This window comes from Euleptes europaea, chromosome 4 (assembly GCF_029931775.1).
Source record: "Euleptes europaea isolate rEulEur1 chromosome 4, rEulEur1.hap1, whole genome shotgun sequence".
NCBI lineage: Eukaryota > Metazoa > Chordata > Lepidosauria > Squamata > Sphaerodactylidae > Euleptes > Euleptes europaea.
The window spans coordinates 18,750,621-18,769,958 of NC_079315.1; the positions used below are offsets into that span (position 1 = coordinate 18,750,621).

General features: G+C 45.8%; 2 protein-coding genes across 2 annotated transcripts; one reads left to right on the forward strand and one right to left on the reverse strand.

Annotated features, from left to right (window-relative positions):
• Positions 1-1,106: 1,106 nt before the first annotated feature.
• NANS (N-acetylneuraminate synthase) lies at positions 1,107-13,222 on the reverse strand. The gene is made up of 6 exons (XM_056848559.1): positions 13,063-13,222; positions 8,756-8,971; positions 6,823-6,922; positions 6,157-6,311; positions 5,360-5,626; positions 1,107-1,316 (listed from the first exon to the last, which is right to left on the reverse strand). The coding sequence occupies exons 1-6, from the start codon at positions 13,192-13,194 to the stop codon at positions 1,107-1,109; spliced, it is 1,080 nt and encodes a 359-aa protein (XP_056704537.1). The 5' UTR covers positions 13,195-13,222.
• Positions 13,223-16,753: 3,531 nt separating this feature from the next.
• On the forward strand, positions 16,754-18,529 carry CCIN (calicin). Its single transcript, XM_056848077.1, has one exon. The coding sequence runs from the start codon at positions 16,754-16,756 to the stop codon at positions 18,527-18,529; it is 1,776 nt and encodes a 591-aa protein (XP_056704055.1).
• Positions 18,530-19,338: the final 809 nt, after the last annotated feature.

Consider the following 19,338-nt stretch of genomic DNA (forward strand, 5'->3'; position numbering starts at 1 on the left):
AGCTGCTCCCCAAGGCCCTTTCAGAGTGGGGGAAATGGTACAGGACTGGGAAGCTTGGGATTTAATTATTTTCACACACCCATTTAATTATTTTAACACACCCGTTTATCTGAGTTGTAGAATCTGATCTTTCCAAAGGAAGGGTCTCAGTGTAGAAATTTGCTGGCATGGCCTTGCCAGTGGTGTAACCCTGGCACGGTTACTCAGGGGCTGGGCTCAAGGCGGCAGCCCCAGTTTATGCCTTGGCCCCAAATCCCTTCTCTGATTACTTAAGCAACCAAGACAAACCTTCTGGTAAATTTAATCCACACGGGTAATGGATCTTAGCCTTGATCTTACTGCTCACCTTAGCAAAAAATGTGATGCCTTCGTCCACCCTAAGTGGCTCTATAGGCTTCAGGAAGGCTTCAAATCTTGACAAACAGAATGGAAGGGTACACACCCAACAGTACTACAAACTAAGTTACGTATCTCAAGTGGTGATAAACTGCCCATGAACTAACACAATGGACTGCGGGACATGATAATAGCCATTTAAAAAGCACATTTTATTTCCCACCCTACCCCCCTCCAATCTGATGGGAAGGAGGGCAGGAAGCAATCATTTGGGCACAGAGGTTATTCAACAGCAGCGCCGCTGCTCAGGTATTCCGTTTGGCACATCAAACATTCTCTTGCCCTGAATTCTCAGTACGAGATGGGGGAAGACGACCACGGAACGGCCTACACAAATACAAAGTGCTCTACTACAGTCAACGTCCACGATTGCCACTCATGCTGCCCCCACTAAGGTGTCTTTCTCCAAAGATCCACGCTGCCCTGTGGAAAACTCCCTCTGGAAATTCTTCAACTAGGATATTGAGCAAGCAGTCCAAAGATCCTGCACATGTAACTATATTGCCTGGTTTCTATTAGAGTCCCCAGTGCAAATGACAAGAGGCGCTGCAAGAGCTGCTTGCAGTTTTGCTCCCCTAAAAGAAAAGAAAAAATCCCTGGGAGATTTGCATCCCCAACCCCCTATACTCAAATCATTCTAACACACAATTCAATGATACCAGCATATGGCCACGGTTGTTTCTGCAAATTGTACGGAAACTCTCGCACTTTTAACATTTCACTTTTTTTACGTGATTTTCAATTGCCTCCTCGGTGACTGTTTCATCTTCCTCAATGTTGATCTTGACCTTCTTGCCCTCCAAGCTGAAGATGTCTTCTGGAGGATAGCCTTTGGGCTCCCCCACCTTGACCGCCAGCATGTCCAGGGTCAGCGTGGTGCCTTCGGGGATCCTCACTTTGGCGACAACCGACTTTCCCAACTGCAGAGAGACAAATTGGAACCACTCAAGCCATGAGCTGGTAAACCTGCAGTGTGAGTTGCGTAAAGGACGGGGCAGCAGTACTGGAGCACACCTATACAAGAAGGGGGCCTACAGGTCTGGTATAGAGGTAAGACTATACTTCCGACGGCTTCTCTTGTACTATGCTACTACTTGCTCAGGGGCCCTGGTACAATGCCACATCCTAAAACAGGACTGCATCAGCAATGTATTGTTCACTAGAGTGGCACTGTCTAGTATTTTAGACTTTGGTACACCTCCCAAACATGCTGGCACTGTGTTAGGTCAATGGACTAAAGCTGGGGTCAGCCAACTTTGATCACTGAAGAGCCAAACTATGTCAAAGTTCAGAACAAGAAATCAAAGAGACGGCATCAGAGACTGTCTGCATAGTTGAAAAGAGACATCATTGATCATTACCATGTCGATTTCTGGTTAGACCTCACCTTATTGTAGTAGAAAAGGGCAAGAGTCCAGTAGCAATTTAAAACTAACAAAAATATTTTCTGGTAGGGTATGAGCTTTCGTGAGCCACAGCTCACTTCTTCAGATACAGCTAGAATGTGAATCCATCCGTCTTTAAGTTGAGGAGAGTGAATTCAGACAAGCATTAGTATGAGCAGGAGTATGGACCTGAGATAGTATGGCTGACATTGGTGGCCATACTATCTCAGGTTCATGCTCCTGCTCATCTTCTAATGTGATTTATGCCATCACATGCCAGCAATGCCCTTCCACAATCTACATTGGACAAACAGGTCAGTCTCTTAGGCAAAGATTAAATGGACATAAGTCTGACATCAGAAACCACAATATTCAAAAACCAGTGGGAGAACATTTCAACCTTCCAGGACATTCTGTTGCAGATTTAAGAGTAGCAGTTCTCTTACAAAGGAATTTCAAAGGGAGATTGGAAAGAGAAACTGCTGAATTACAGTTGATATTCAAACTAAAGTCAATGCATTTACCTGGGCTGAATAAAGACCTTGCATTCATGGCTCATTACCAATGCTGATTTCTCCACACCCATCTCTCCACTGGACATCACAGACTCTTCTGCATACCACACCTAATCCCATCACGCCTGCTGTTCACATTTACATACTGTTAACATTTACATACTAATGCTTGTCTGAATTCACTCTCCTCTAAAGACAGATGGATTCACATTCTAGCTGTATCTGAAGAAGTGAGCTGTGGCTCACGAAAGCTCATACCTTACCAGAAAATATTTTTGTTAGTCTTTAAGGTGCTCCTAACATGGCTACCCACTGTGAATTATCTAGAGTATTGTGTTCAGTTTGGGGTACCGCAATTTAAGAAGGATGTAGACAAGCTGGAACATATCCAGAGGAGGGCAACAAAGATGGTGAGGGGTCTGGAGACCAAGTCCTATGAGGAAAGGTTGAAGGAGCTGGGAATGTTTCACCTGAAGAGGAGAAGACGGAGAGGGGATATGATAATCATCTTCAAGTACTTGAAGGGCTGTCATATAGAGGAGGGTGCCGAGTTGTTTTCTGTTGCCCCAGAAGGTTGGACTAGAACCAACGGGTTGAAATTAAAAGAGTTTCCATCTAGACATTAGGAATATCTAACATTTAGAGCGGTTCCTCAATGGAACAGGCTTCCTCGGGAGGTTGTAAGCTCTCCTTCCCTGGAGGATTTTAAGAAGAGGTTAGATGGCCATCTGTCAGCAATTCTGATTCTATGACCTCAAGCAGATGATGAGAGGGAGGGCATCTTGGCCATCTTCTGGGGATGGAGTAGGGGTCACTGGGGGTGTGGGGGGGAGGTAGTTGTGAATTTCCTGCATTGTGCAGTGGGTTGGACTAGATGACCCTGATAATCCCCTCCAACTATGATTCTAAGTTATAAGGTTTCTGTAACCCAAACACTGGTTGTTCCAAGTCCTTTATTAGGAAGTGCCAGCGTGAAAGCCAGAGAGGTGAAGTGGTTAGTGGCAGACTAAGATCTGGGAAACCCAAGTTCGAATCCCCATTCTGCCATGGAAACTCACTGGATGATCTTGGGCTAGTCCCATTCTCAACCTAACCGAATTGGTTATTGTGAGAATAAAATGGAGGAGAGGAGAACGACGTAAGACAACTCTGGGTTGCCAGAGAAAACATAAACACATACATAAATAGGTGGCACGTGCAAGGTCTCACAAAATGTACAGAAGAGCCCCCGGTGTGATTGTTTTAGTGCACTAGCATAAATCTTTGCACATAGCTGCAACCTGAGTAACCTACAGCTGTTTACCCCTATCATTTCTCTTTCTGTAAAGTATCTCTAAGTCCTTCAGCCCATAAAAAATCTTTGCCTGCCGTACTGTTACTCTACAACCTAGCCTCCTACCTACCCATCCCCCTTAACAAACAGCTCATTTTCTTTCTTTTTTTAACAGCCATTATTTGGTTCCATACTGAGCCACATTCAGCTCAGGAGCCACAGATCTGTAGACTAAAGGCACCGAAAAATAAGACCTTAGCAAAGACATTCTTTTGAAATATTGTCGAAGGCTTTCACGGTCAGAGTTCATTGGTTCTTGTAGGTTATCCGGGCTGTGTGACCGTGGTCTTGGTATTTTCTTTCCTGACATTTCGCCAGCAGTTGTGGCAGGCATCTTCAGAGGAGTAACACTGAAGGACAGTGTCTCTCAGTGTCAAGTGTGTAGGAAGAGTAATATATAGTCAGAAAGGGGGGGTTGAGCTGAATCATTGTCCTGCAAAAAGTATCAAAGGTAATGTGCTAATAATTGTCCTGTAAGTATCAAGATAAAGTGCTAATGAGGGTGTGGTATGTTAATATGGAACCATTGTATCCTGAAGTGATCTGTTAATGTGTGAAATCCAAAACTAATCTGCTTTGGATTAGCTTTGGATTTCACACATTAACAGATCACTTCAGGATACAATGGTTCCATATTAACATATCACACCCTCATTAGCACATTATCTTGATACTTACAGGACAATGATTAGCACATTACCTTTGGTACTTTTTGCAGGACAATGATTCAGCTCAACCCCCCCTTTCTGACTATATATTACTCTTCCTACACACTTGATACTGAGAGACACTGTCCTTCAGTGTTACTCCTCTGAAGATGCCTGCCACAGCTGCTGGCGAAACGTCAGGAAAGAAAATACCAAGACCACGGTCACACAGCCTGGATAACATACAAGAACATTCTTTTGAGTTCTGATACCGTTCCTTTAACAAGGAATGAGCAAGCCAAGCATGAAGATGGGTTTTCCTTTTAACACAAGGTTTTTGCACTCCTTTAAATATAGCACAAAAAATTCTGGAAATGTGCAGTTTGGTTTAAACATCATCTGCTAATTGATAGAGGAAGAAACTACTGCGTTTTAATTAGTTGACAGAGGAATTAACTGACAGAGGAATTTAATTGATAGAGGAATTAACTACTGTGCTTTAATTGGTTGAGTGCCACAACAAAACTGTAGTTGATTTGTCTGCCAACCCAGCTAATAACAAGGTTATGGATCAAATCCATCCACTTGTTCCACTGGTGGAAAAGGGAAGACCTTTGACCATCCAAAAGGGCGGCTACTCTGGGGAATCGGGCGACCCACACTGACAAATGTCACGTGGGACATGGGCTATAGTGAGGAGAAGAAGACTGAGTGGGGAGAAAATGGCTGGATCCAACCCTATATATGTTCAAAGACATATGCTAGACAACAACCCCAGTTACCTTATTATGAACATACAAAGCTGCTTTATACTGAATCAGACCCTTGGTCCATCAAAGTCAGTATTGTCTACTCAGACCAGCAGCGGCTCTCCAGGGTCTCAGGCAGAGGTCTTTCACATCACCTACTTGCCTAGTCCCTTTAACTGGAGATGCTGGGGATTGACCCTGGGACCTTCTGCATACCAAGCAGAGGCTCTACCACTGAGCCACAGCATGTGAATACCATTGTCACTGTTAACCAAGACAGAAGCAGAACTTGCTTCCTGATAGGTGGCCTTGGCAACAACTCAGGAATAGTTACCTTTTCGTTACATGCCACTTCACAGGGCAAGAGCCGCTTGATGGGAGACCCCATGGCTTTCTCCACCATCCGGATACTTTTCACCAGTTCCGCCAGCTCGCCTGGCTCCAGGGATGCCTGGTGGTCGCTCCCTTTCCAGGTCTTGTCCAGTGTGATGTGGCGTTCCAATACTTTGGCCCCCATAGCAACTGCTGCAACAGAAATGGCCACCCCGGTCTCGTGACCGGAATAGCCAATCGGAATATCTGGGAACGCAGATCTATATGCCTAGAGGAAGGGGAAAAACTGATGTAAAGTGGTCGCTTTTGCAGAGGTCAGCTACCCATTTTGCAGAGGACAACTACCCATTCTCTCCAGGATCAGAGAAGCAAGCCTATTATATTAGGTGCTGTGGAACACAGACAGGATAATGCTGCTGCAGTCGTCTTGTTTGTGGGCTTCCTAGAGGCACCTGGTTGGCCACTGTGTGAACAGACTGCTGGACTTGATGGACCTTGGTCTAATCCAGCATGGCCGTTCTTATGTTCTTAGGCCATTTTCAAGATAGCAGGAAATGGTATACTTGTCTTTTAACAAACAAGCCGCCTCTGTCACAATACAGCAGGTTTAGGTGCACTTAAGCACCCCCCTAAAAATCAACAGGCTTAAGCAGTGCTCAATTGGGATCCCTGAGTACAGTTGCAGGTAATGCTCACAATGGCCCTTAACATTTTAAGTGGCATCAAAATCAAGAGGAGGCATCTAAAGACAAGGGCCTTGCTGCTGTTGGTATCGTCCACCCCGCCCTATTCACTGACCGCTATGACCCGAAGGTTGACGTCTTCGGGCTGAAGAGGGTACGCACTGGTGCACTGAAGGAAACAGAAGTTTGGGTTGAGGGGCTTCACCAGCTGGTACACTTGCTTCATTGTGTTCATCGACTGCATCCCGCTAGAAATCACCATCGGGCGACCTGGGGGGGGGAATCAGAGACCCCTTTTTTAGTTTTGCTTGGCTCTGCGATGTTATGCAATTGCATTAGGCTAATAACCGATTAGATGCCAATTGGCCATTTTTCCACCTGTGACCTAAACACCCTGCTCAACTAGAACAAGAGTTGTTTGTTACTCTGTTAACCACCTCAGTGTCCTTTGCAGGCTGAACCCTGCTTATCTGAAAAGTGCTCTTCCGTATATCCACCCTCCCCTCCCAGATCTCTGAGATTTAAAGTGGAAAAACCACTTTGTTATAATATATGTTTTATGAAGAGCCTTAGCAGGACTCTCTCTGTGGTAGCCCCAAGCCTTGGGAATTTCTTTCATACCTAGGCCTAGCTTTTTTTAAAGGTTTTTTTTTTAATTGCAGAACTTTCATAGTATTGTACCATGCCAATCAAACCACTTCTCACCAGATTTGCCAGGGGCAAGCAGAGATGCAGACATCCCACTAAACTTCTTCATGCTACTTAAGACCTACAAACTTACCTTTTTTTGCTGCCTTTTCCAAATAGGGAAAATTGTTTGTGTCTCCTGATCCTACTTTAAAAAATGGAACATCCAGTTCGTGCAGAAATTCCACAGCCATCTACGGAGAGACACATGATTTTTAAAACCCCAATATTGACAATCACATCCTGTTCATCTAAAAATCCAAGCCACCGTATGACTGTTTGCCTGTATCGGAACGGCCCATTCAGGAAGCCACCCCTGGACCAGCAACCAGGCCTTGATTAGGAAAAGGGCGTTGTTCTCCCCCATCCAAAATGCTACTAAAGAAAGAGTTCTTAGTGCTAGGACCCAGCATCAGCTTTCAACTGTAATGGATCAGGCCCGCAGAGGCAGCAGCCAAGCACCACCCACCTAGTCTTAGCTCCATTCACGTTTCCGTATTATAATGCCGTCACGGTTCTACTTTGTATGTAACCCTCTTGAGGACACAGGCTTTGGAAGGCAGCATGCAAAATAAAGAAACTGGACCATCATGAGAGGGAACCATGGCTCAGCAGTAGAGCATCTGCTTGGGATGCAGAAGGTCCCAAGTTCAATCCCCGGCAACTTCAGTTAGATAGTTCAGGAAGGAGGTAACGTGAAAGACCTCATCCTGAGACCCTGGAGAGCCACTGCAAGTTGGAAGAAACAATACTGGCCTTAATGAACCAAAGGTCTAATTCAGTGTAGGGAGCTTCATATACACATATGACCAAAGAAAAGTGTTTGCACTGAAGCAGGTTCTTATTTTGTTGTGGCGTTTGCTCAGCTCAGTTTTTCGGATTACCACTTCCACGTGGCTTGCCTGCCTATACCTATTTTTTTACAATTCTTGTCTCTCTAGAGCCTTCTTTCTAGCTAGATTAAACGCTAACCCTTCTATGGTTTTGCAAGGTAGATTTTTGAACCTACCATATTCAGAAAGGACTTGTCTGTGCTCTTCCAGTTCCATCGATTCACTAGCTCATGTGCTCTTGGAATGTTGTTTCTATGAGGATCTTAGATTACGATATATGTCTCCTCTTTTAATAGATAAATCTAATGCCTCTGTGTCTGATATAATGCCTTTTTTATTAAGTGATAGGGATCCTAAGGCTACACTGGCAGTGGCAAAATTTATCTCAGTCCTTATATCCCACAAACAATAGATTTAAAACTATGCTGCTCAAGATCAATGGATCAAAGAGCTTCTAAGGGATAAAGGAAAAGCAAGGTTCTTATTTTGTGTGAGACATAGATCCCAGGCCTATAATAAATTATGACATTTGCACGTGAACAAGGACAGATACATGTGCACGGGCACTCTGGCTAATGAGCCTACAGGGGCTGCGAGTGTCAATGATGAGAAGGGAGAAGAAGAAGGAGAGTTGGTTTTTATATGCCAATTTTCTCTACCATTTAAGGGAGACTCAAACTGGCTTATGATCACCTTCCCTTCCCCTCCCCACAACAGACACCCTGTGAGGTAGGTGAAGCTGAGAGAATGTGACTTGCCCAAGGTCACCCAGCTGGCCGTGTGTAGGAGTGGGGAAACAAATCCAGTTCACCAGATTAGCCTCCGCAGCTCATGTGGAGGAGTGGGGAATCAAACCCGGTTCTCCAGATCAGACTCCACTGCTTCAAACCACCACTCTTAACCACTACACCACGCTGGCTCTCCAGCGGTTCCGGATTTCCCGTTTATGGTCCTTGTTGGATGATTCAATCCCACTCCAGGGCAGTTTCAGCAAGTCAGAACTTAGGGGAAACAGTGATGATGGTAGCCCCACTAGTGAGGAAGCAGATGCTCTGAAGAAGTACTTTCTAGGGATCCAGTGGTCATACTGGAGCTGAGATACGTAGAGATACAATCTCCCCACGAGAGAGTCGCCTCACTTCCCAAGCAGCAGCCTCTTTTCAAACACCCTCCAAACCTGCTTCACACACTTACTTCGTCCATGCCGGAGGCTGTGAAAAAAATGCCGATCTCCTTGGCATAGCGCTGCAACTCCTTGTACTGGTCGTGGCTGAACTCCAGGTGGCGCTTATGGTCTCCGTAAGTCTTCCCCCAGGAGTGTTTCGAAGTGTAGGGCCTCGCCAGGGCTCTCTTGTTGAACTTGTGCTCCAGTTCGCTTTTCTGGAACTTAGCGCAGTCTGCGCCGCACTCCTGCCGAGACACAACCGTTGCTCAAGGCTAAGGCCAGTGAACAGGCCACAGCAAACCCTGTGCACGCATGCACACCCAGCTTCACAGACATACCCAAAATAGACGGCTGGGTTGGTCCATCACCAAATCCAAAATGCATATAGAGAACCAAGGCACACCGCACTAGGCCGGCGACAAGAATGCCATGAGTGAATTTTTCTGATATTCCTGCAAGTATTCTAATGTGCAAAATGGTTGCTGCGTGTTTAAACCACTGGTATGTCCCCCAGAGAACACTGCGTTCAGCGAATAACCATCTTCTGGTGGTCCCAGGCCCAAAGAGTGTCCAGCTGGCCGTGGCCAGGACCTTTTCTGTTCTGGCTCCTGTCTGGTGGAATAGTCTCTCTAGAGATACCAGGGCCCTGTGGGACCTTAAGGAATTCCACAGGACCGGCAAGACAACACTATTCTACCAGGCCTATGGTGGAGGTCAGCTATGGTCTTTTCATCAACGCGGGCCTCCCTACACCCCACCATCTTTTCTGTTGCCTTCTGAATATAATTGTTATTACATGGGGAGGTGGGGGTCAAGTCAAGTTTATTAATACGGTCGACTGACCAATCACGTGCCAACACATCAAAATTTCCAGACACAATAGTTTTGCAGCGCAGAATCACCGACTGCCCGTACATGTAAAGGTGTAAGGTTAATAAAAGCAACCCCTGGTTAAAAGTATTACATTAAAATTGTAAAATATTCTAACAATCATTCTCTAATAAAGCTCGGCATATTTTAATAACAGCACAGAACTTGGCAGTTTGGAGCGTAAGCCGGGGTCTTCTAATAGGAGCTTCTTCGCCAAAAACTCAACTGACTCATCAGGGAATTTACCAAGTAGGGGGGAAATAAGCTTTGATCTAACTTCGTGGGGGGTTGTCATTGCCCGCAGGCTTTGCTGCAGCCTCTATGCTGCAATAAGTGTGCCAGATGTGAGCCGCCCTGAGCCCAGCTTTTCTGGGGAGGGCGGGACATAAGTTTAATAAAATAAAAATAAATAAATTCAACCCAACCAAATAACACAACACAGTGTGCAAGCGTTCGAGTTCTCCAGAACTCTTCATGTTCCATCCAGCCTGCTGAAGAGTTCTGGAGACCTCGAAAGCCTGCACACTATATTGTGTTACTTGGATTACGCTGAATAAAAGAGATTCACCACACCAAGGCAAGCAGCAAAGAGTCCTGCGACACCTTACGGATGAATGCATTTGTTGTGGGCCAAGTGTTAGCCAGCCAGAGCTCTTTTCATCAGAGGCACCACCCAGAATATATAGTCACAGAAACAAGAGGCAGTGTAGGAGATAGGTTGTTGCAAGGATCAAATGAGGAGGGAGAAGCACCTACAGAAGAGTGGGCTAAAAAATGTAATAAAATAAATAAAACCAAGAGTGAGCTGGTGGGAATAAAAATTCATTAGGTCAGCCACCTCCTGGCCACGAAGGGTTACAAATTTAATTACAGGAAGACCGTAGAGAGCAAGGGGAATGGACTTAAAGCCAACATGGAAGGCTTTAAGAGGGGAGTCGATATGTTCATGGAGGGGAGGGCTATTCATGGCTACTGGTCAAAATGGATATTAATCATGATGCATACCTATTATCTCCAGGATCAGAGGAGCACACCTATTATATTAGGTGCTGTGGAACACAGGCAGGATAATGCTGCTGCGGTCGTCTTGTTTGTGGGCTTTCTTGAGGCACCTGGTTGGCCACTGTGGGAACAGACCCCTACTTGATCTGATTCAGCAGGGCTTTTCTTAAGTTCTTATACCTATTATCTCCAGTATCAGAGCAGCATGCCTATTCTATTAGGTGCTGTGAAACACCTAATGCTGCTGCAGTCGTCTTGTTTGTGGGCTTCCTAGAGGCAGCTGGTTGGCCGCTGTGTGAACAGACTGCTGGACTTGATGGGTCTGATCCAGCAGGGCTTTCCTTATGTTCTTATGGAGAACAGGGCTATTCAAGGCTACTAGTCAAAATGGATACTAGTCATGCTGAATACCTATTCTCTCTAGTATAAGAGGAGCATGCCTATTATTTTGGGTGCGGTGGAACACAGGCAGGATGCTGCTGCTGCACTCGCACTCGTCTTGTTTGTGGCTTCCTAGAGGCACCTGGTTGGCCACTGTGGGGAACAGAATGCTCGACTTGATGGGCCTTGGTCTGATCCAGCATGGCCTTTCTTATGTTCTTACTATATTATATATTAATATTATATTACGTGCTGTGGAACACAGGAAGGATAATCCTGCTGCAGTCGTCTTGTTTGTGGGCTTCCTAGAAGCACCTGGTTGCCCACTGTGTGAACAGACTGCTGGACTTGATGGGCCTCGGTCTGATCCAGCAGGGCTTTTCTTATGTTATTATAATTATATTATATATAATTATATTAGGTGCTGTGGAACACAGGCAGGATGCTGCTGCTGCAGTCGTCTTGTTTGTGGGCTTCCTGGAGGCACCTGGTTGCCCACTGTGTGAACAGACTGCTGGACTTGATGGGCCTCGGTCTGATCCAGCAGGGCTTTTCTTATGTTCTTACTATATTATATATTAATAGTATATTAGGTGCTGTGGAACACAGGCAGGGACGGTGCTGCTGCAGTCGTCTTGTTTGGGGGCTTCCTAGAGGCCCCTGGTTGGCCACTGTGGGAACAGACTGCTGGACCTGACGGGCCTCGGTCTGATCCAGTAGGGCTTTTCTTATGTTCTTACTATATTATATATTAATAGCATATTAATACTATTAATACTGCATCGTTTTACTTATGTTCTTATTATAATTGTATTATATATAATATTAGGTGCGGTGGAACACAGGCAGGGACGGTGCTGCTGCAGTCGTCTTGTTTGGGGGCTTCCTAGAGGCACCTGCTTGGCCACTGTGTGAACAGACTGCTGGACCTGACGGGCCTGGGTCTGATGCAGCCTGGCCTTTCTTACTGTTCTTTTGACTCCGAAAGAAAGAAAGAAAGAAAGAAAGAAAGAAAGAAAGAAAGAAAGAAAGAAAGAAAGAAAGAAAGAAAGAAAGAAAGAAAAGGAAGGAAGGAAAGAAAGAAAGAAAAGGAAGGAAGGAAAGAAAGAAAGAAAGAAAAGGAAGGAAGGAAAGAAAGAAAGAAAAGGAAGGAAGGAAAGAAAGAAAGAAAAGGAAGGAAGGAAAGAAAGAAAGGGAAGGAAGGAAAGAAAGAAAGAAAGAAAAGGAAGGAAGGAAAGAAAGAAAGAAAAGGAAGGAAGGAAAGAAAGAAAGAAAAGGAAGGAAGGAAAGAAAGAAAGAAAAGGAAGGAAGGAAAGAAAGAAAGAAAAGGAAGGAAGGAAAGAAAGAAAGAAAAGGAAGGAAGGAAAGAAAGAAAGAAAAGGAAGGAAGGAAAGAAAGAAAGAAAAGGAAGGAAAGAAAGAAAGAAAGAAAAGGAAGGAAAGAAAGAAAGAAAGAAAAGGAAGGAAAGAAAGAAAGAAAGAAAAGGAAGGAAAGAAAGAAAGAAAGAAAAGGAAGGAAAGAAAGAAAGAAAAGGAAGGAAAGAAAGAAAGAAAAGGAAGGAAAGAAAGAAAGAAAAGGAAGGAAAGAAAGAAAGAAAAGGAAGGAAAGAAAGAAAGAAAAGGAAGGAAAGAAAGAAAGAAAAGGAAGGAAAGAAAGAAAGAAAAGGAAGGAAAGAAAGAAAGAAAAGGAAGGAAAGAAAGAAAGAAAAGGAAGGAAAGAAAGAAAGAAAAGGAAGGAAAGAAAGAAAGAAAAGGAAGGAAAGAAAGAAAGAAAAGGAAGGAAAGAAAGAAAAGGAAGGAAAGAAAGAAAAGGAAGGAAAGAAAGAAAAGGAAGGAAAGAAGGAAGGAAAGAAAGAAAAGGAAGGAAGGAAAGAAGGAAGGAAAGAAAGAACCGCCCAATGAATGAACGTGGGGCATAGTCTTATCCGCACCCCCCATCCACCCATTCTAAGCCAAAGCTCGCGGAGATTTATTCCTTCAAACCTCAACTCAAGCAAAACGACCCCGGAAGGCCCAAAGCGTCGCGCCCCTTCCTCCCTTCCCCCCCGCTTCTGACCCCCGCCGCCTTCCCCCGCCGCCCCTACCTTGGCCACGCGAATCATCCGCTTGGCGGTCTCCAGGTCTCCCTGGTGGTTCTGCCCAATCTCGGCGATGATAAAGCAGGGCTGGTCGCCGCCGATCAGCCGGCCCGGGCATAATTCAAACTCCAACGGCATCGCGGGCGACCGTTAGCGGACCGAGCGGGGTGGGCGGGGGTAGGCCGCGGGGAACGAGCGGACGCGGCGACCGAACTCCGACACGGACGCCCAGACGCACGCCTTTCCCCTTCGCGCACGCGCAAAGCTCCCGTGCCGACGAGCTCTTTCCGCAGCCCAGCCATTCTTCCCTTCCTCTCTATCTCCCCCACCCCCGGCGAGCCCGGCGGCGCAATTCGGCCAATCAAAGGGAGGCCGGCGGCAGCAGGCGCCCAATCAACGGCCGACCTGTCACAGAGTCCCGAGCCGCGAGGTGGCGCGCGCGCGCGCTCTAGAAGCTCAGCTCCGGGGCGGCAGGAAAGAGGAGGAGGAAATATGACCTGCAGGTTCTGTAAGGCAAGAGATTCTTTATAAAGGGTACAGAAAACAGGAATATATATATATATTAGGGTACAGAAAGGGGGAAAATCAAATAGAAAAAATATGTCTGTGCCCAAGCTCCGATATAATAATGCATACATGCACCCATCATCAACCTAAAACTTAGATTATTAATTTCTAATACTAATTATTGGTTTGCCATTCTTCTAAATTGCCCACTAAAAAAAAACACAGAAAGTTAGAAGCACTTGATTAATAGTTAATGAGCAAATGATGACTATTACAAAAAGGCTACACGCTTCAAATACGAAATATTAATTCAGAATTCTACTTCTTTACGGGCTAAAAACAGAAGACCTTGAGAATGCAAGAGATTCTTGAGGGCTGAGCCCAGGTGGCGCCCAGCCTAGTTTTACTTCTCGAGGCATCATTTGCCGAATATCGGCGTGCTATTTTAAGCAACGTGGCATGGAACTTGTATTTTTTTTCCTTAGCTGTGACGCCGTCAATGGCTTATTGTGAAAGAAGGAAGTGGAAACTCAACAAATCCTTTTATTCTTAATATCTCATTCATTCATTTGTACTCCGCCTTTCTCCCCAGTGAGGACCCAAAGCGGCTTAACATCATTCTCCTCTTCTCCATTTGTCCTTGCAACAACCCTGTGAGGTAGGTTAGGCTGAAAGAGTGTTACTGGCCCAAGGTAGCCCAGCAGGGTTGAATGGCACAAGTGAGGATTTGAACTCAGGTCTCCCAGATACTACACCCACCCCGGTCAGTCCACTAACAGTCTCCCGTGATGCTATTAGAGCCAGCATGGTGTAGTGGTTAAGAGTGGTGGTTTGGAGCGGTGGACTCTGATCTGGAGAACCGGGTTTGATTCCCCACTCCTCCACATGAGCGGAGGAGGCTAATCTGGTGAACTAGGTTTGTTCCCCCATTCCTACACACGAAGACAGCTGGGTGACCTTGGGCAAGTTACAGCTCTCTTAGAGCTCTCTCAGCCCCACCTACCTCACAGGGTGTCTGTTGTGAGGAGGGGAAGGTGATTGTAAGCTGGTTTGAGTCTCCCTTAAGTGGTAGAGAAAGTCAGCATATAAAAACCAACTCTTCTTCTTCTAATGTTGGACAAGAAACTTGGGTGCAAAAATGGGACAGGTCTGTTTGTGTAAGAACTCTGTCAAAGAGGAAACTGGGGCAGGGGCAGCTTGATATGCAGGCAAAAGCCAAACTGCCCCTGCTAAAATCTTCTCAGCTGCACAAATTTCAAAGACCATACTTCTCTCCATGTGCCTCTCCCACAAACATAAGATCCGGTTACCCTGAAAGGTGTAGGAGCAGACATGGCATCCCTCCTGGTCAGTTGGCAGCCCTATTGGTGGGACATCCTGTGGCATAGTCATGTTACCCTGCACAGACTCTGTGCCTGGAAGGCAAATGTTAAAGACGGTTAGTAATTGGTCTGTCATTAAGGGGGACATTACTGTGACAAGAATACGAGAACATCTGGGGCATGAATCAGCCACAAAAGCGACCTCTCCGCCTCCCACAGGATTCTGGTTTCGCCTACGCAGGGCTTCAGAAATTTGAAGCACTACACTTGAACTCTTCTTACATACAGAAAGGTGAAGAAGATGATTTAGAGAGAGAAAACTGCTACCCCTGCATATCCTTATTTGAGAGTCTGTCCCCTTCACATGAATGGGATGTACTCCCAAGTAAACATAGATCAGATCAGGCTGTAGGTGGTCTTCTGTACTTAAAAAGTCTGGTCAGCACTCTCAAGAAGTTGAAGCACTTTTCCTACAAAGAAAGAGTAAGGTGTTGGGAGCTTTTGAGTGCAATAAAACATGACCAATAACAGGGACCTCCAACCAGAGAGGAGGGCTTGGCCAACCACAAAATGGTGGCCATGTGCACTGGGGCCAATCATAGAAATTTTAGGAAGTTCTAAGTGAAGCAGCCTCCTGTGGTGGAGGTACCTGTTTCCAAATGGATGCTCCCTGCAGACAAAGGCAACGCCTCTACAGCTTTTCTGAAACATCTTATGTTTAGTGAGGTAGAGGAAAGCCAGACTGGGTTTTTGCTTTGGAGAACAAGGAAATGGGAAACAGGAAAAACATTGGCACTGTGGCATCCATCAAAACCATGATCGAAGTTCATAATATTAGGAACACTAAAGGAAGAGGGGACAAAGATTTAATCTCTCTTTCTCCTAGGGTTGATAACATGCCTGCAGAAAACTGTCCTGTCCAGCATGGTGTAGTGGTTAAGAGCGGTGGTTTGGAGCGGTGGACTCTGATCTGGAGAACCGGGTTTGATTCCCCACACCTCCACATGAGCGGCAGAGGCTAATCTGGTGAACTGGATTGCTGGTTGAATGTGCTGTTTATGTTCATCATTATCATATGGATGTTAAATGTTACTATCACCCATCATTGGTGTTCTTTATAAAGTGTTGATGTTTATTTCATGCTCTTGGGGACTAATTATTTCCTAGAGTTTCAGGTCATATATATGCTATTGTAAGAGGGATTGAGTATGTATATGTATCGTCACTATATCCTTGCAGTAGGTTCCATTTGTCAATAGTGATCGGTGTTATAGCAAGTATGATTTAAAATTGATTCTATTTCATTCGGATAGGCCATAGTGCTGTTTTTTGTTTGTTTATCACTAAGATCAGCACGAGTCTTGTTTTTTCTAACCTCCAAGTAATAGCTGGAGATCTCCCGCTATTACAACTGATCTCCAGCCGATAGAGATCAGTTCACCTGGAGAAAATGGCTGCTTTGGCAATTGGACTCTATGGCATTGAAGTCCCTCCCCTCCCCAAACCCTCCCCTCCACCCCAAAAACTTCCTGCCAATGGCAAAGAGGGACCTAGCAACCCTAACTATCCCTCTGGAAAAGATACAGAAACAATATGACCTCTGATCCATGGATCCATCGATACTTACCTCCAAACAATACTTCTTTCTTTTTGTACCATGTCATGCTATGGTGTGACTCCCACAACTGGAGGAGGAATTTGAAAAGACTCTTTCTTAACATATGTCATGGGGCATTGTGACCTGGCAGCTGTCTTTGATGACCTCACTCCAAGGTCCCCAGAGTGAATGAAGTCTTCAACAACTGGGCCAAAAAGTCCTCTGTGCTGATTTCCTCTTCCTTATTTCCGGACCAGCCTCGGCTACGAAAATGAGGATGCAGTTCACAGAAAAGAACCATAACAACTTCATGATGCAGGCCCTGAACAAGCAGAGAAAGAACAAGGAGTTCTGTGACGTGGCCCTCAGCGTGGACCAGAATGTCTTCTATGCCCACCTCAACGTCTTGGCGGCTGTGTCCTCCCACATAAGGAATCTGATCATCAGCAATGACATGAAGACAGACGACGAACTCTTCATCATCATTGATGCCAAGTTCTTGAGCTCTGGCTTGCTAGAGGAGCTGTTGGACTATTTCTACACTGGGAAGATTCTCATTTCTGAGAAGAACGTTGAAGAACTGCTGAAGGGAGCCAAGTATTTCAATTCCCAGACCCTCAAGAGCCACTGCTCTGACTTTCTCCTCAGGTCCCTCAGGAAGGACAACAGCCTATTCTACATGTACCTGGCTACCACGTACGAGCTGAAAGAGGTGGGGAACGCCGCTTATGACGGCGTGCGAGACAACTTCCACTACTGGGCCAGCTCGGAGGGCATTGAAGACATGATGTGTTGCCCTCCTCCCATCTTTGGCAAGCTCCTGAAGGACGATAACCTTCACGTGCAAAACGAGGACCAGGCCTTCATGGCTCTCCTTCAGTGGGTGAAGTACAAAACAACTGAAAGGGAGAAATATTTTAAGAAGTATTTTGGCTACATCCATTTAACCGCTGTCTCCAGCAAGATCCTGCTTTCTGCGTGCCGGGAAGTGTTGGTCTTTCAAGAGCACTCCGGTCCCCTGTCCCGGATAGAGAGCGTTTTGAGCGACCGTAAACACGGAAATCCCCAAAGCTTGATGCTCTACCAAAGGAAAGGGGCATTGGTGGACTCTGTGGTGGTTTTAGGGGGACAAAAAGAGCAAGGTAAGTTCAGCAACAGCGTGTTTGCTTACATCATCAACGAAAACATCTGGCTGAAGCTCACGGAGATGCCGTACAGAGCGGCTGCTCTCAGCGCAACATCCTTAGGGAAGTACATTTACGTCTCTGGAGGAACCACGGAGCAGATCTCTGGCCTGAAGACAGCCTGGAAGTATGATATGGATACAAACTCCTGGATCAAACTTCCAGATCTGCCCACCGGGCTGGTCTTTCACACCATGGTGACGTGCGGAGGAGCCGTGTACTCCGTAGGGGGAAGCACGGCGCCAAGAAAGTATATTTCGAGTATCTTCAAGTACGACGAAGGGAAGGAGAAGTGGATTCTGGCTGGGAAGATGAGCATTCCTATGGATGCAACTGCACTGATCACCAAGGGAGACAGGTCCATTTACATTGTTACAGGGAGATGCCTTGTGAATGGCCAGTTCTCGCGAGTAGGCGTGGTGGACTGCTTTGACATTCAGACCAGGAACGTGGTGCAGTACATCACGTTCCCCATCCAGTTCAACCACAGGCCGCTGCTCTCCTTTCCCAAGGAGAACGTCTTGAGCATCCAGAGCCACAAAGAGGGTTTGGAGATCAACCTGCAGAAAATTAAAATCTCCAAGCTGACAAACCTCACTCCACTCTTGCCGAATAACTACAGCCTGGATCTCTCCCATGCGGTGTGCTCCGTCGGGAAGAACAAGGTTTTCGTGTGCGGCGGCCTCATCTGTCCTGGCAACAAACGGCCAGAGGAGTACTCCATCAATCGGCGGGCGTACATGTTAGATCAAAGTGCCCAGGAATGGAAGCTGCTCGCGGACCCTCCAGAAGCCTTGGATTGTCCTGCTTGCTGCACAGCTAAGTTGCCTTGCAAAATTCTCCAAAAAACTGTAGTCAATTAATTAGGTAAGACAGAAAAAAACAAACGGAATTTCTAACAATAAAGAATGACTGGATTGTAGATCACAGGTAAACACAAGAGTCCTTCTCTTAGCCTCTTCATCCGCACAGATTGATTCAGGTAGTGTACTTAGGATGGGGCATCTTCTCTGTGAGAACCATTTGGACAGGGTACAAAGAGGTATAATATGCATGTAATTTATATTAGATCTTTTCAAAAAAGAGCCAAATACCAGTTTCTTCAAAGCCTTAGCAAGGGCAGCAGGCCAGGCAGAATGATGTTATTGCAACTTTTCGATATCTAGGCCTGCAGAGTGGCATTAGAAAAATACATTCAGCCACTGAATACTACTGTGGTGTCAGGAGTGGCACTCCACCCCAAAATAACCCTTGGACCCCCATAAATCAAACAGAGACAGGAGGCTCTGTCCTATGTGGAGAACAAGGTTTGTTTGGGGGTGCAGCTGTTCCCAGTTTTTCCCTTGGCACACCTGCTTTGGAGCACTTAGTGCTAAAACCGGCTCAGGACTGGAAAACAACATAAACTGACCAAGCTCGAGGGCCACAGTTAACTTGCACATTTTAGTTGAGTCTGTACAATTGGATCCTGAGCATGGAAATTTGAGTTGCCACCTGGCCACTAGGTGAAGCTTTCCTGGCATGAACTGGTAAGCAAAAGCTTCCCTTATTTATGAACTCCTGATTGTTTTAAAGGCAAAGCCAGAGCAGTGGGAAATGTGGTTTTATTCCTATCCTGTTACCTGAGCACAGTAACGCATTAGGCTATCTCCCTGATCTAAACATAGTACTG

Excerpts from the sequence above, each read along its gene's own strand:
- NANS (XM_056848559.1), bottom strand. The coding sequence starts at position 13,194 with ATGCCGTTGGAGTTTGAATTATGCCCGGGCCGGCTGATCGGCGGCGAC. Across the intron at positions 6,312-6,822 it reads GGAAAAGGCAGCAAAAAAAG|GTCGCCCGATGGTGATTTCT; the intron begins GTAAGTTTGTAG and ends TCCCCCCCCCAG. Across the intron at positions 5,627-6,156 it reads TCAACCTTCGGGTCATAGCG|GCATATAGATCTGCGTTCCC; the intron begins GTCAGTGAATAG and ends CCCTTCCTCTAG.
- CCIN (XM_056848077.1), top strand. The coding sequence starts at position 16,754 with ATGAGGATGCAGTTCACAGAAAAGAACCATAACAACTTCATGATGCAG.